Here is a 13,577-nt window from a genome sequence, read left to right as displayed (position 1 = left end):
TTGAATCACTAAAGAGTTTTGATTGAAGTATTAGGGCAGAGGGTACTTGGGTATTGAGCAATTCAGCTATTCAAGAGACAAGCCTGAAATGAATCCTCTGTGGGTAAGACTCTTGTAATCCTGTGTGAATGCAGATTTATTGTGTGTGTGTGTGTGTGTGTGTGCCATCGAGTTGTTTCCAACTTAAGGTGACCCTCTTAATTAATGACCACCAAAACATCCTATCATCTCATGATGTGACCAAAGCAGATTTATTAAATGAATAATTAAACAGAAATGAATGCTGTAGGGTTTTTTAAATCGTGTGAAATGTCCTCTTGTAATCTTGATCATACATGCATGCACACTACTCTGGAAATCTCCTTCACTGTCACCCCATCATAACTGAGTTTCTGTTATTCTGTACTATCAACTTCTTAGTAACAATCTGGAGGAAGCGTTTTAGATTTTTTTTTGTTGTTGTTGATCTGTAAAAGAAAATCTTCAAGAAACTCTGAGCAGATGTTTATATCTTGCAGCCGTTCAAACATTCTTGTCTCTGGAATGTACAGGTTTATGGCCTTAGGACTTTAATAAGATAGGTTCACATTTCAGTGTTGAAGTGAAACCTTCTTGCATTCCTTAAAGGAATCTTCTATTTAGGAAATTTTCTCCTTGCCCATTCGTATTTCAGGATTTGTGTGTATCTGATTAGTTGCTTGAGGGCTAGAGCAGTATTGAAAGAAATCTGGAACCCATGTCTTATGTCTAACACTGAATCTGACCTCCATGTGGATTGATAGAAAACTTAAAAGGGGGGTTAAATCCGCCCCCTCCCCAGAGGGGGACGTTGCAAACACAGGCAACTAACAAGAAGGGCTGTTTAGCTTGGAAAGAAGGCGGTTAAGGGGAGACATGATAGAGGTCTATAAAATTATGCATGGTATGGAGAGAGTGGACAGGGAGAAGCTTTTCTCCCTCATAATACTAGAATGTGGCGTCATCTGCTGAAGCTGGAGGGTGAGAAATTCGAGACAGATAAAAGGAAGTATTTCCTCACACAACACATTCTGCACCACGTGGCTCCTAGGATATACAGATAGAATAACCCTTATCTGGATATCCCATATCCAGACTGATCAGAAAACTGGACCCTTGAACACGGCATTCAGGCAGATCCGTGATGCCTGATTTCAGTTTTCCCTCTCACCTAAAAAAATTAAATGCATTGTATATGGCATCGTGTGCCCTGACCTGGATGGCCCAGGCTAGCCTGATCTCATCAGATCTCAGAAGCTAAGCAGGGTCAGCCCTGGTTAGTATTTGGATGGGAGACCACCAAGGAATACCAGGGTTGCTGTGCAGAGGAAGGCACTGGCAAACCACCTCTGTTAGTCTCTTGCCATGAAAACCCCAAAAGGGGTCGCCATAAGTCAGCTGTGACTTGAAGGCACTTCACACACACATACGGCATCGTAGGTGGAGACTGAAAGCCTGCCGATGTTAGTTTGTTATTTCTCTTGTTTAACAGCTGATACAGATATTCTGATGAGATAGTTATACCTTTGCTTTCTGATAGTTCAATGTACTCAAAATTATTTAAAAATAAAATGTTTAAAATTACATTCAGGCTATGTGTATAAAGTGTATAGAAAACATAAATGAATGTGGGTCCCATCCCCAAGATGTATATGTAAAAATTCAAAAATATTCCACTGTAAGGAAAGATCCAAAATATGGACCACGTCTGGTCCCAAGCAGTCCGGATAAGGGATACTCAACCTGTATTTGGAAACAGGCAGGACTCGAACCTTTTTCATGGCTGTCCCATGTGTCTGGAACAACCCTCCAGAAGAACTTGGCTGGGCTCCTACACTTCCAGTTCTCCAGCAGATTAATAAAACAGTGTTGTTCCAGGGAACAGTGTAGTAAGTGGAATTACAAAGGTAGAGAACAATGCAGTAAAAGTAGGATAATACCTAGAATAATCATTGCAGTATACTACAATGGAGAGGGGCTGTGGCTCAGCGGTAGAGATCTGCTTGGCCTGCAGGAAGTCCCAGGTTCATTACTTGCATCTCCAGTTAAAGGGATTAGGCAGGTAGGTGATGTGAAACACCTCTGCCTGAGATCCTGGAGAGCCGCTGCCTGTCTGAGTAGACAGTACTGACTTGGATGGACCAAGGGTCTGATTCAGTATAAGGCAGCTTCATGTGTTCATGTGTACAATCCTGTTCCATTGTAGACATGCCTCCTCAGACCAATCCATTCTGCTACAGTTCTAATCCCGTCTTTGATTTATTGGCTTGTATCCAGCTCTCTGCGGATTTAGTAAAGCCGATCTTTCCTGCTTCCCTGTTCTGCCGCAGCCCACTGAGTCCTACCAAACAGTCTTCCTGGATGATCATCAGGGACAGCATAATGTGCTAATTAAGGGTCTACAGTAGAAGGGGGAAATCAGTGGAAATTGGTGCCTCCTCTTCCGCAAATGGAACTGCTGTCCTGTGATAGGAACAACCTCATGGGATGCATGCCACCAAACAAAGAAAGCAAAATGTCTGTTTAGTTCAAAAAATTGCTTGCTTTCATTCTTAAATCATAAAATAAGAAAGGCTTAGGCATTAAATCACTATAATTGGGAGATTTTATACAGTTGGCAAAGTTGCAACCAATTTAACCAGGTTCGTAAATGCATTTGGACATCATCCCAGAGATATTTTGCAGCTAGAATAAAAAAAATGTGTTAACAAAACTTTAGTGGAAATAGAGGTACCATACCGGTAGCATTGATTTCTGCAGACTGTGCATTAATACATACAATAAGAAGGTTATGAATCTCTCCAGCTTGGCTGAGTCTGAAAAGAATATGCTCTCTCTTTTTTTTTCATTACTTTATGAGCAATGGGTTGAAGGGCGTTTTGGGACACACAGAATGAGAATCAAACAATTGGATTAGAGCTAGGTTTACCATTCCTTCTCTTTAATAGAAAATGCTTAGAGCATTTGTTCCTCACTAGACAAAGAACATAATTTTCTGTTATACTTCAGTAGAGCATTCTTTCCATGTGTCCACAGAACAATCTCCCTATTGATGTGCATTAGAAGTACATCAGCATTTACTTGGGGTTGAAGATCAGAGTGCATGAGTTTAAGACCACCCCCACAAGGAACCCACTATCCTTAAGTTATCCTGTTTAACACAAAACTAAATTATGGAGCAAGCAAACAAGCATGGCATTGTACACAAGAGACATTGGCAAATGGTATGCATCTGAGAACCAATGTGGTATAGGTTCAGATCTGCAGTCAGCCGTAAAACTCAGACTGCAATCCTAAATACACTTCCATGGAAGTAAGACCAGTTAGATAAAATGGGACTTACTTCTGAGTAGACCTGCCTAGGATTGTACCTTCAATGTACGACCCTGAACCAGTCACTCTACTCAGACTAACCTACCTCACAGATCGGTTGTGAGGACAACATGGTGAAGGAGAGAGTCGTGGAAATCCCATGAGGCCTTCCAAGAAAAGGTAGGATTAAAAATGTGAGAGATAGGCATCACCCAGAAAACATGATTCATATTGACCTCACTCTGTTCTTCATTTGCTGGGCAGTAATGGGTAGGTACCCTGACCTGAATAACCCAAGATAGCCTGATCTCGTCAGATTTCAGAAGCTAAGCAGGGTTAGCCCTGGCTAGTGTTTGGATGGGAGACCTCCAAGGAATACCAGAGTTGTGATGCGGCGGCAGGCAATGGCAAACCACCCTTCCCGTTTCTTGCCTTGAAAACCCCACCACGGGTCTCCATAAGACAGAAGTGACTTGGCAGCAAAAAAATAAGTGGGTAGGTGGATCAGTGAAGGTCTTACCTCCAGATGCTTATGGAATTCTGTACATTGAATGAGAAAATCCAGGGTAGGGGGCACTATACAAGTATAGTACAGGAATTCTGCATTCCTAGGTATCGCTCAGTATTAAGATCTCTGATATTCCCTATTTCACCATTTCCTTCCAGCTGTCTGTCCTCAAATCATACATCAGAGGCCTTGCGATTCATTTTGTCTGCTTCTTTAATCCAGAAATCTTTAGCTGAAAATCATGTTAACTAATCAAATGAGTATTGGTCTGTTGTGAGGAAGAGCCAGTCCTCCTCAACCATTATCTTCCTCACGTAGAATTGCCAAGCAAGAAGCCTTCATTTGTTGTATGAAAGCTTTTTGGACTCTGTTTTTTTATATATATTTTTAATTTTTCAAAATATTATACTGTAAAGGAATACTTTTCAACAACATATACATTTTATGAATAGGTAGCGTAAGGAGAAATTTAACAATATTGTCAAAAAGCTCTTTCACCATTAAGAAAATATAATGTAATAAAAAGACTTCCCCTTCATCTTCCTTCGTCTTGCTATAAATTTATACACTCTTTTGTATTTAAAATTCTAATCCTACTAGGATATTCCAAACTGTAATTTCAATTCTGTTTTCTATCACTATAATAGATATAACAGTTACGTATTATCTTTTAACTTAAAATAATAGTAGAAAGGTTATTTTTGAAAATTATCATTAAAGTAAAAGGATTAGATCAATAATAACCAAAGTTTGTTGGTTATTATTAAATTCCATAGTAAGCTCTCGAGTCTCTCTTTCACCCATAGGTTGTACAATGTCTTTTGGATTTGTTCTTGCTATGAGTTTTAGTTTTTCCACCACTTCTAGAGTTTCTTATGTCTGTTCCTTTTTGCCCAAGTTTCAAAGATGGAGCTTCTTTCCCTTCTTCTTGTTCTTGCTTCTGCTCTGGAATAGTGTTGATCAGATCTTGTTCATAACATTTCAGGAATTTTTCAGTGTCTTCCAGTGAAATGACGGTAATTCTGACCCCTTTGTAGGTAAGAATAAGTCCCTGTGGAAATATCCAGGGAAATCTTATTCCATTCCTCTTCAGTATCACAGTGAACTCTTTATACATGTTTCTCTTCATCATCAAATGTTGAGGGATATCCTTGAGTATTATCAATAGGTTTCCCTTCATTGACAAAGGATTGTCGTAAAAGATCTGCATGATCATGTCTTTCAACCTATTGTCATAGAAGGAGATCTTAACATCTCTGGTCTTCAATTTTTCCAATCTGGATGGTAAAGGGATTCTGTATATTCTATTTATTGCGTAGTTCAGCTCTTGTTCACTTATCTGAGTTAGATCAGCCAATGATTTTATAATTGATTCTCTGGTATCACCTAGTTCTTCCGGCAAATTGCGAAGGCGAATATTAGATTCTCTTACTTTCATCTCCATCATAGCCAGTTGGTCTTTGATGATCTCTTCTTGGGAGTGCATAGCTTTAATTTGTTGTTCTTGAGTTTCCAGATTTTTCTTTATTTCTATTCTTCAGCTGTCTTTTTTATTGATAAATCCATTTGTCCCATATCCGTTTTCATTATAGTCACTTGTGATTTTATGTTTTTCATGTCACTTGTCAGAATGTCCAGTTTTTGGTTAATAGATTGGTTGGAATTGGTTAACATGGTTAACATGCCAGTTAATTGAGTCAATTGATGTGACATTTTTTTCTTGTTGTTTACTTATCAGATCCTGTTGTTTTGCTAGCATTCCCTGTATTTTTCCCCATCTCATCCATATTTGTTTTTTTAAAAGGGTTCCAGAAATGTTGATGTTACAAGAGAAGTGATGCTTAAAAATCCAATCTTTAACAAAGTCAAAACTTATATCCTTAACGTTTGTCTTTCGAATGAAATGGCAGGTCCTAGTTCTGTTTATTTTGTATTTCCGCCAACTTTAATCAGTTAAAATTTTTCCAGTTATAATGAAAATGTAACTTAAAGTTTCAACAAACCATCAAGTTTTAGTGACGCTCTATCTCGACAGTGGAGTAGGAAGTAGACAGGATGTTGTTGGTTCGCGGACCTTCTGTCGTTTCCTCTCTATGATCCTGGGTTATAAGAGATATTTTGTAGTTGCACGAGGGAAATGCTCTTCCGGTCCAACGATTTAGTCTGTCCTCTCCGATCTCGGTGGTACTGGGTCTTAGTTATAGGGTGCGTTGAAAAGCAGCGAGTATATTTCCTTGGAATCTTCCAGTGCTCCGAGATAGATTATTCCAGTGAAAACATGGCTGGGGGACCTTCTCAAGCCGGAAAGACCCAAAGGTATTTTTCTTGTTTACTCCCACACCTTTCGATGTCTCAGGATCTGATTGTAGTTTTAATGTCTTTCAAAAGTCCCGTTCATTGTATCTTAAGTACAGATCAAATAGATAGAGCTCCTGCCAGTTTATCTAGTATCTTTTTAATTCCAAAGTCACTTATTTTTTGGGCGGAGAAGCGCGGATTGCATAGGTGATTTTCCCGGTCTTTCAAAACTTCAAATTCAAGGTAAAAACAAGAGAGTTCTTGTAATTTACTCAGATTTTGGAAGATGCGGTTTCCATTAAAAAAAAATATTATTTAAGTGTTGATAGATGAGGTCAAAGCTTGAAGCCAAAGAGACGTTCATGGCGATGGAAATCCCCTCAGTTGCCGGCGGGACAGCATCCACTCCTCTGAGAGGCTTGAAACTCTCTCAGTGAATATGGGAGTCAAACCGCTCTTTGCGGCATGCAGGGGTGATCCTGCTTCCCAGTCTGCTATTTAGCACTGGGGTGGAGTGCCTTATTGCACCCCAGTTTGAACGTTCGCTCGGGGAGATCCCCAAGAGACATGGTGCTTGGGCCAGCGCTCTACCAGAAGTCCAAAGCTTTTTGGACTCAATATCAGAAATTCCTCTGTTTCTTTTTTAGAACAAGGTAAGGGAATGGTGGAGGGAAAGAAGTGTGTGTGTGGTGGGGGGAGGGCATTTGACGGCCTGTGTTACACATGAGCCATCAAGTTGAGCAAAGCCCATAAGTCAGGTTCTTAATAATCCCACTATGTTTTCAGTCCCAACCAGGAAACAGAAATAGATTTCATAACCCTTATGAATTTCCTAGGGGACAGAAATAGATTTCATAACCCTTATGAATTTCCTAGGGGACAACTATTCATGGCTGCAAATTTGCATTTATCTTAGTGCATCACAAGTTGTGGAGGGCTGAGGTAGAAATTGCAGGCATTGCCAAGTGGTTAGGATTTAAACCAACTTTCCATATCTCACATGCTGCTTCATGGTCCACACTGGCTCTTCATATTGTCCAGTACCTTTTGTTTCTGTTTTCACGATGTGAATTAGAGCATGAATTGAGAGGTTGTGCTAATCATGACTCCATCAATAATTCCTTTCCTCTTGCTTCAGTAGCTTCTGTGTTTAAAGGAGAGAGCCAGCGTGGTGTAGTGGTTAAGGGTGGTGGACTCTAATCTGGTGAACTGGGTTTGTTTCCCCACTCCTGCACATGAAGCCTGCTGGATGACCTTGGGCTAGTCACAGTTCTCTCCGAAATCTCTCAGCCCCATCTACCTCACAATGGTGTTTGTTGTGGGGAGAGGAAGGGAAGGCGATTGTAAACTGGTTTGAGACTCCTTAAAAGCAGAGAAAATCATTATACAAAAACCAACTCTTCTTCTTCTTCTAAATATGAGCCAGGAACCTTTGAACTTAACTTCAGGGCCAGTTTTCAGAGACAAGCCCACACCAACACAAGTGAAGAAATAATATGAACATGTGCACATTTCACACATTCCACATACCTAGGATTAAGGGCCAAATGATGACTTCCTGATTGCAGTCTCTGTAGAAATTAAGCATTGCCTGAACTGATATCTTTGCTAATGAACAAGCACTTCTTGCAAGATACTTCCTTCAACAAATTGTGCAATGTATCATTTCAGAACGCTGAAGCACAAGTGGAAGAAGTGGAAGAAGTGGAAAATAAAGAGAGTCCCAAAGCAGTGAGGCTAACCCAGCAATCTTCAGAAGACAACGAAGTATTTGGTATGTAATTTTAACAACCAGAGACTTTGCTTTATATCTTACTCACACTTCTTTTTCTGGTCCCATAGTTGACAACTTCCAGGAGGATGGGGGTGGAGGGAGGCAGAGACTCTGCAAACCAACATCACACAATGCCATTACCTCAGTTTCTCTTGCATACCTAGAAATGACGTCACATCATTTTTACCATAGAGATTTGGGGAATTCCTAGAGCTTTGTGCAGTGCTGTGACATCCCTTCCAGGTACACAACCAGAAGCGATGTCATAGTGTTGCTCCATCAAGCAGCAGCAGGAGCTCAGGGTACAGGGACAAGTGTCCTGGCACCCCTAAATCTATGTCGGTTTTACAGTACTAAAGATTCTGAGCTCACATACTGAACTACAATGGCTCCCTGGAGCTAGACACCACTCCAAAGGATTTTCTGTCACTTTCTTACATTCGTTACTGCACTGGGGAATGCAAACTTTTTTCATGTTTGGATCTTCCCAGTCATGTGGGAAGGAAGGGTTGGATTCTGAATTTTACAGATGCAAATGAGAAATGCACACACACACACCCATAATCCTAGTTTACTTCTTTTATACATTTTCTCGATGATGAACTTTTCTTTGCAAGGAGCTCCAGTGTTGGAAGTGCCTCAGTTAGGGGAACAGTAGTAGGTGGAAGGTGCTTTGGAAGGGAAGTTGTGGAAAGGAGCATTTGTTCTGCATTCCTCATACATTTACCACACCAAATGAGAGGAAGGAGCGCTCTGCCTTCCCCGGTCACATGCCAGTTTAGGTGGGAAAGGCCAGCCTGACAGGGGAGGGGGAGCTCACCGAGTGCTTTAGAAAGTCCTAGAAGAGAAGAGCTTTCTAGTAAGCCCTCTGCGGCAGGCCTGCATGTCTGCACAGTCCCATGTCTGCCGGCACAGAAGACCACTCGATGAACAACGGTTACAGGTAAGTGCAACCCTGTTCTTGATGGAGTGGGGGTATACAAGCCCCAGTTCATTCCTGGGCTGCCATGGGAGCAGCCTTGTTTACCTTTGCCCTCACCCACTCAATGAGGGCTGGTTTGCAGGCACCCCTTCCCACATTTCTCTGCAAGAAATCTGACCATGCCAGTATAGTCCCGTGGTAAAGAACTTTAATCCTAACTAAATCCTTGAGGATCCTCCAGGTCAAAGCCAATCCGTTTGACCGCACCAGGTCATTCTCGCCCAGATGCAGGACGAGAACATCGGGATGGCTGCCCTCTCTCAAAACCTGGTGGAGAGAGGGTAGAAGCTGGTTCCATAACATCTCTCACAGGCCCCACCTTTGTACATGGGCCCAGGGGGAAAGACCCAGCTGTGCCCCTGCCTCTGCCACCAGGCAAAGCTGGGGGAGCCCTGGCAGTCCACAGGGTCACGTGATGTCCCTTGCCCACGTGATGTGTTGGACCTATGGATACTTAAAACAACCTTATCTGGTAGCACAATGAGATCAGCTACCTGCGGAGCCTTACATCTGGTGATTCCAGATGTAAGTAAGCCTAGCAACCAGAAGCTTTGGGGTTTAGCCTTCTTTAGCCAATTTAGAGAAAGAGCAAGGGAGCTTCTGTGGGCCTAATACTGATAGAGGCTCATAGGTATTGGCATCCTTGAGTCCAAAATTTCTTTTTGCCAAGGTTCACTGAGCTAGCAAATTGTGAAATCAACGTATGTGTGTCTGTGTTGACTGTCTTCTTTTGTAGACGATTCTTGGCCTGCAGTAATAATATGCAGAGAGCTCTAAGCTCTTCTTGGGTCTTATCATCTATGGGATGATGATGTAACAGTGAATCGAAATGCCCTTTTATAATAACGTTCATTTATACTGATGGAATTCCTCTCCGATAAATGCTTTCGGCTTACAGCCTGGGCGCTGACAATGTACATTACCTGACGGCTGTCACCTTGTTAACAGGAGTGCCACAGCAATGCAAACCTAATTCCCATGTGTTGCCAGAGGCAATCGAACACGTTAATTATCAGCAAAGCCCTTAGCGGTACGAAAAGCTCCCCTGTTGGAATGCAGCTTCCCCGCATCCCCACTGAGGCAGCCACAGCTTCCTGGACTAAAGCTGCTGCCAGCACGGCTCATTAAACCAATCAAATAAGTGAGAAAGGCTCGCGGTTGCGAGCGCTCATTTCTGAAGCGCACCGGCGCAACATGCTGCTCGGCACCGACAAGCAAATTAGGTTAAGGAAGAACGAGGGAATCTCATCATGTTTTCTATGTACGAGGTTGTGATTTCGATGCTTAAAAATCTCTTGCTGGCAACGAGCAGTGAAATGCATTTCTTTCCATTGTACCTCCCTTCAGCCACAGCAGATAGATTCCAGAGCAAGCTAACTAAATTAATAAGGCTCGATAAACTGCTTTGAGTCCAAATCCAGACATTATATTGGCCTGCCAAGCAAATTTTCTATTACAGTGCTTGCCAGTGAGCTCCCTAAGCTTAATAGATAACCTAGAGGACAGATAACAAGAGGATAGAAATAAAATCTACTGACAGATAAAATTATGAAATTCAAATGCAGTTTTCTTTAAGTAGCTGCTTGCCAGACCCATCTGGAGCGTGGTAGAAAATTGCCTTTAAGCAACCATTCTTGGAAGAAATAGTTCTTCTTTTCCCTTTTTGTAATTAAGAGTGTGGGAGGAAAGGCAGCATGGTATAGCCCGATCTTGTCAGATCTCGGAAGCTAAGCAGGGTTAGCCCTGGTTGGTATTTGGATGGGAGACCACCAAGGAAGTCCAGGGTTGCTATGCAGAGGAAGGCACTGGCAAACCACCTCTGTTAGTCTCTTGCCTTGAAAACCCCATAAAGTTGGCTGTGACTTGACAGCACTTTACACACACACACACACACACACAATTAAGAGTGTGCCCTAATAACTTGCATAGATAGAAAGCTAGGCTGGTAAAAATGTAGGTAACATAGACGTACCTTCATAGTTCCTTGCTCTGCGGACGTCAGCCCATGATAATATGTGTGTGTGTGTGGACAAGAACAAGCCAGGCTCTATTTCTGGATTTGTTGACCAGGCTGCCCACATATTTTAAAAGAAAAGTTCAACATTCGCTGAACAACTACCGTCGTTGATCGCAGTGCATCTAAAAATGACCCGGGAGGAAGCTAGGTGTGCTGCTTTAACAGCAGAAAGTGCAGAGTTTCGAAGTGCCTCCTTCATGTCGTGCATGACAGCTTATATCCTCTCTGCCATTCTGTAGGAATGAGAAGACGAGGAAAGAGAGGCTGAATGAAAGCAGCAACAACTTGCCTGATTGATTTCTTTCATTGGTAGGCATTACGGAATCGCTGAGCAGGGGGTGAAGGCCGGGAGGTCATTGCCGTTCACAGTGGTGTGTTGCCGAGCAGCGTGTGCCGTCAATTTGCAAGCATAATGGCTCCTTGAGGACAAGCCCCAGAATTAATGCCAAACGGTGGCAAGCTGGCACAGCGCTCGCTCTGGCGAGGAAACACGGAGACTTCCCCCATTTTTGTTCTCACTACAATCCTGTGTTGTTTGTTAGGCTGAGAGTGTGTGATTGATCAGAGTTCAGCCGGCAAGGAGGATGGGGATTTGAACTTTGACCTGCCAGGTGGTAACTGTTGCACTGCGCATTTCTGTGCTGACTTCCATGTAAACATGCAGCAGATTCTGTTGGGGAGAAGGTCGAGTATCACTGAAAGTAAATTGGCTTGATTGGCTAGATGTAATTATTATTATGAATAAGCACAATCACCCACTGCAATCTACTATACAGTTTGTCCTCAATTCTAGCTCGTATTCTTTCCTTTAGTTCTGTATCACTCTCCATATTCTCCATATTATCATTTTTTTTACTATTTTAAGTGTCCTTTGCTGACCAGGAAGGGCGTGCTGTAAAGGCCGGGCAATTTAAGTGGCTAACGTTATTTTGCATGGCTCTCCTGTGCTGTATCAGGTGGATGGGATTTATGCGTGGCTCCTGTGCAAGATTGCGTCTGTGTCATTAAATATAAATATTGAGTTCTGTGATGAGGCGGCTTTGACATTTGGCTGAGGGCTGCCAGGAGATTCAACTGAAATGAATTGGTTGGTGGTGTTTACCTGATGTCGATGTCTGTTTCTGGTGATTTTATTGTATATATTACCACACATGACATTTGTCAACAGCTGTGAATTTTTGAGAAAGACAGGGTATAAATATGCATTTATGCATGTATGGATAGACATACATGTTTATAAATGGTTTGCTAGAACAATATTTGCAGTGTTTGCCATTTGTTTGAGACTAATAATCTATGCAGCCAAGAACCAACACCACTGACAGGAAGAGAACTTGACATTTCAAGCTATAAACAAATCATAGGCGTTACTTTTGTGTAGAGTTCCTGTAGGTGGCAGCTTGTTGCGGTGGCAGCTGAGTCCTTGGGACAACTCATGTTGCCTTGTGCCAAAGTGCTGGATTAGATGGGGTTTTGTCCCCCTGTGATTTTGTAGCAATGTGAATGCCTAGCTCAGTAGTAGGAGACAAGTTAGACTTATGTCGATCCATCTTGTGATGTCTCCCCTTTAAAAATGTATGATAGGGCTTTTATTATGCTTTTTAAAAAATGTTCCCGGATTGTTGGAAATTGATTTAGTCTGTAATACTAATAAAGTTGAATTTATTTATATATATAAGGAAAAGAGAAAGAGAGAGATTTATATATTGTATATTTATATAGCCTGGGCTATCCAGGTCTTGTTATCACTAGCTAATTTGAAGTCCTTTATACCTAGATTTCAGAACAGCTGCATGATACAAGCACGAAAGTACAGAAATTAAATGCCAACTTTCTGAACACCTTGACCTTCTATATAACGGACCTGATGCAGCTAATCAGGATTTGGGATAGGTGTCATGCAGAATAAGATGTAGAAATTCAGGAGAAGTGAAGTAGCAAAAAGCTTAATTTTTTCCCCCTAGGATCTAGGGATCTTTAACCAATTACCAATTAACCCATGTCCCAAAACAAAAATGGAAACTGTAACCAACATATGTACATAAGTGCCATCAAGTTGTCTCCTCCTTCAGAGCCAGTGTGGTGTAGTGGTTAAGAGCGGTGGACTCTAATCTGGAGAACCGAGTTTGATTCCCCGCTCTTCCAAATGAGTGGCGAACTCTAATCTGGTGAATTGGGTTGGTTTCCCCACTCCTTCTCAGTCACAGTTCTCTTAGAGCTCTGTCAGCCCCACCTACCTCACAAGGTGTCTGATTTGGGGAGAGGAAGGGAATGAGATTGTAAGCCGGTTTGATTCTCTTTAAAAGGTAGAGAAAGCCGGCATATAAAAACCAAATATTATTCTTCTTCAAAGGACAGATTCAGCTACTACACACTGGTTTATATAAGAAACCACAATGGAAACCTCTCTACCCTGTAACTCCTTTAATACTCAAACCGTTTTCATCGAATCAAATCAGCAAAGGCATGACTAGTATAACAAACCTGAATTTTGGACACCATTTAAACAACAGCGATGTTGATGGTAACGTTTCCCTAACACTGAACGCTGCCAATGTTAGAAAAACTGCATTCTGTGATTGTTGTAACTCTGCCATTTAGCAGTCGACCCCCCCCCCAATTTGGCATTATTACACTCCTAATGAGATTGACTCTGTATGCCAAATTT

At 41.9% G+C, this 13,577-nt stretch overlaps 1 protein-coding gene across 1 annotated transcript in view; it reads left to right on the top strand.

Annotated features, from left to right (window-relative positions):
- Nucleotides 1–13,577, top strand: part of MBP (myelin basic protein) — a 115,771-nt gene that overhangs the window by 14,961 nt on the left and 87,233 nt on the right. The window contains exon 2 of the mRNA XM_056854523.1: nucleotides 7,808–7,910. Coding sequence (XP_056710501.1) covers nucleotides 7,808–7,910 — 103 coding nt within the window. The remainder of the gene's footprint in view (nucleotides 1–7,807; nucleotides 7,911–13,577) is intronic.

Source organism: Euleptes europaea, chromosome 8 (genome assembly GCF_029931775.1).
Source record: "Euleptes europaea isolate rEulEur1 chromosome 8, rEulEur1.hap1, whole genome shotgun sequence".
NCBI classification, from domain to species: domain Eukaryota; kingdom Metazoa; phylum Chordata; class Lepidosauria; order Squamata; family Sphaerodactylidae; genus Euleptes; species Euleptes europaea.
The sequence above is the reverse complement of the archived record's forward strand: the minus strand, read 5'-3'. Positions and strand labels throughout refer to the sequence as shown.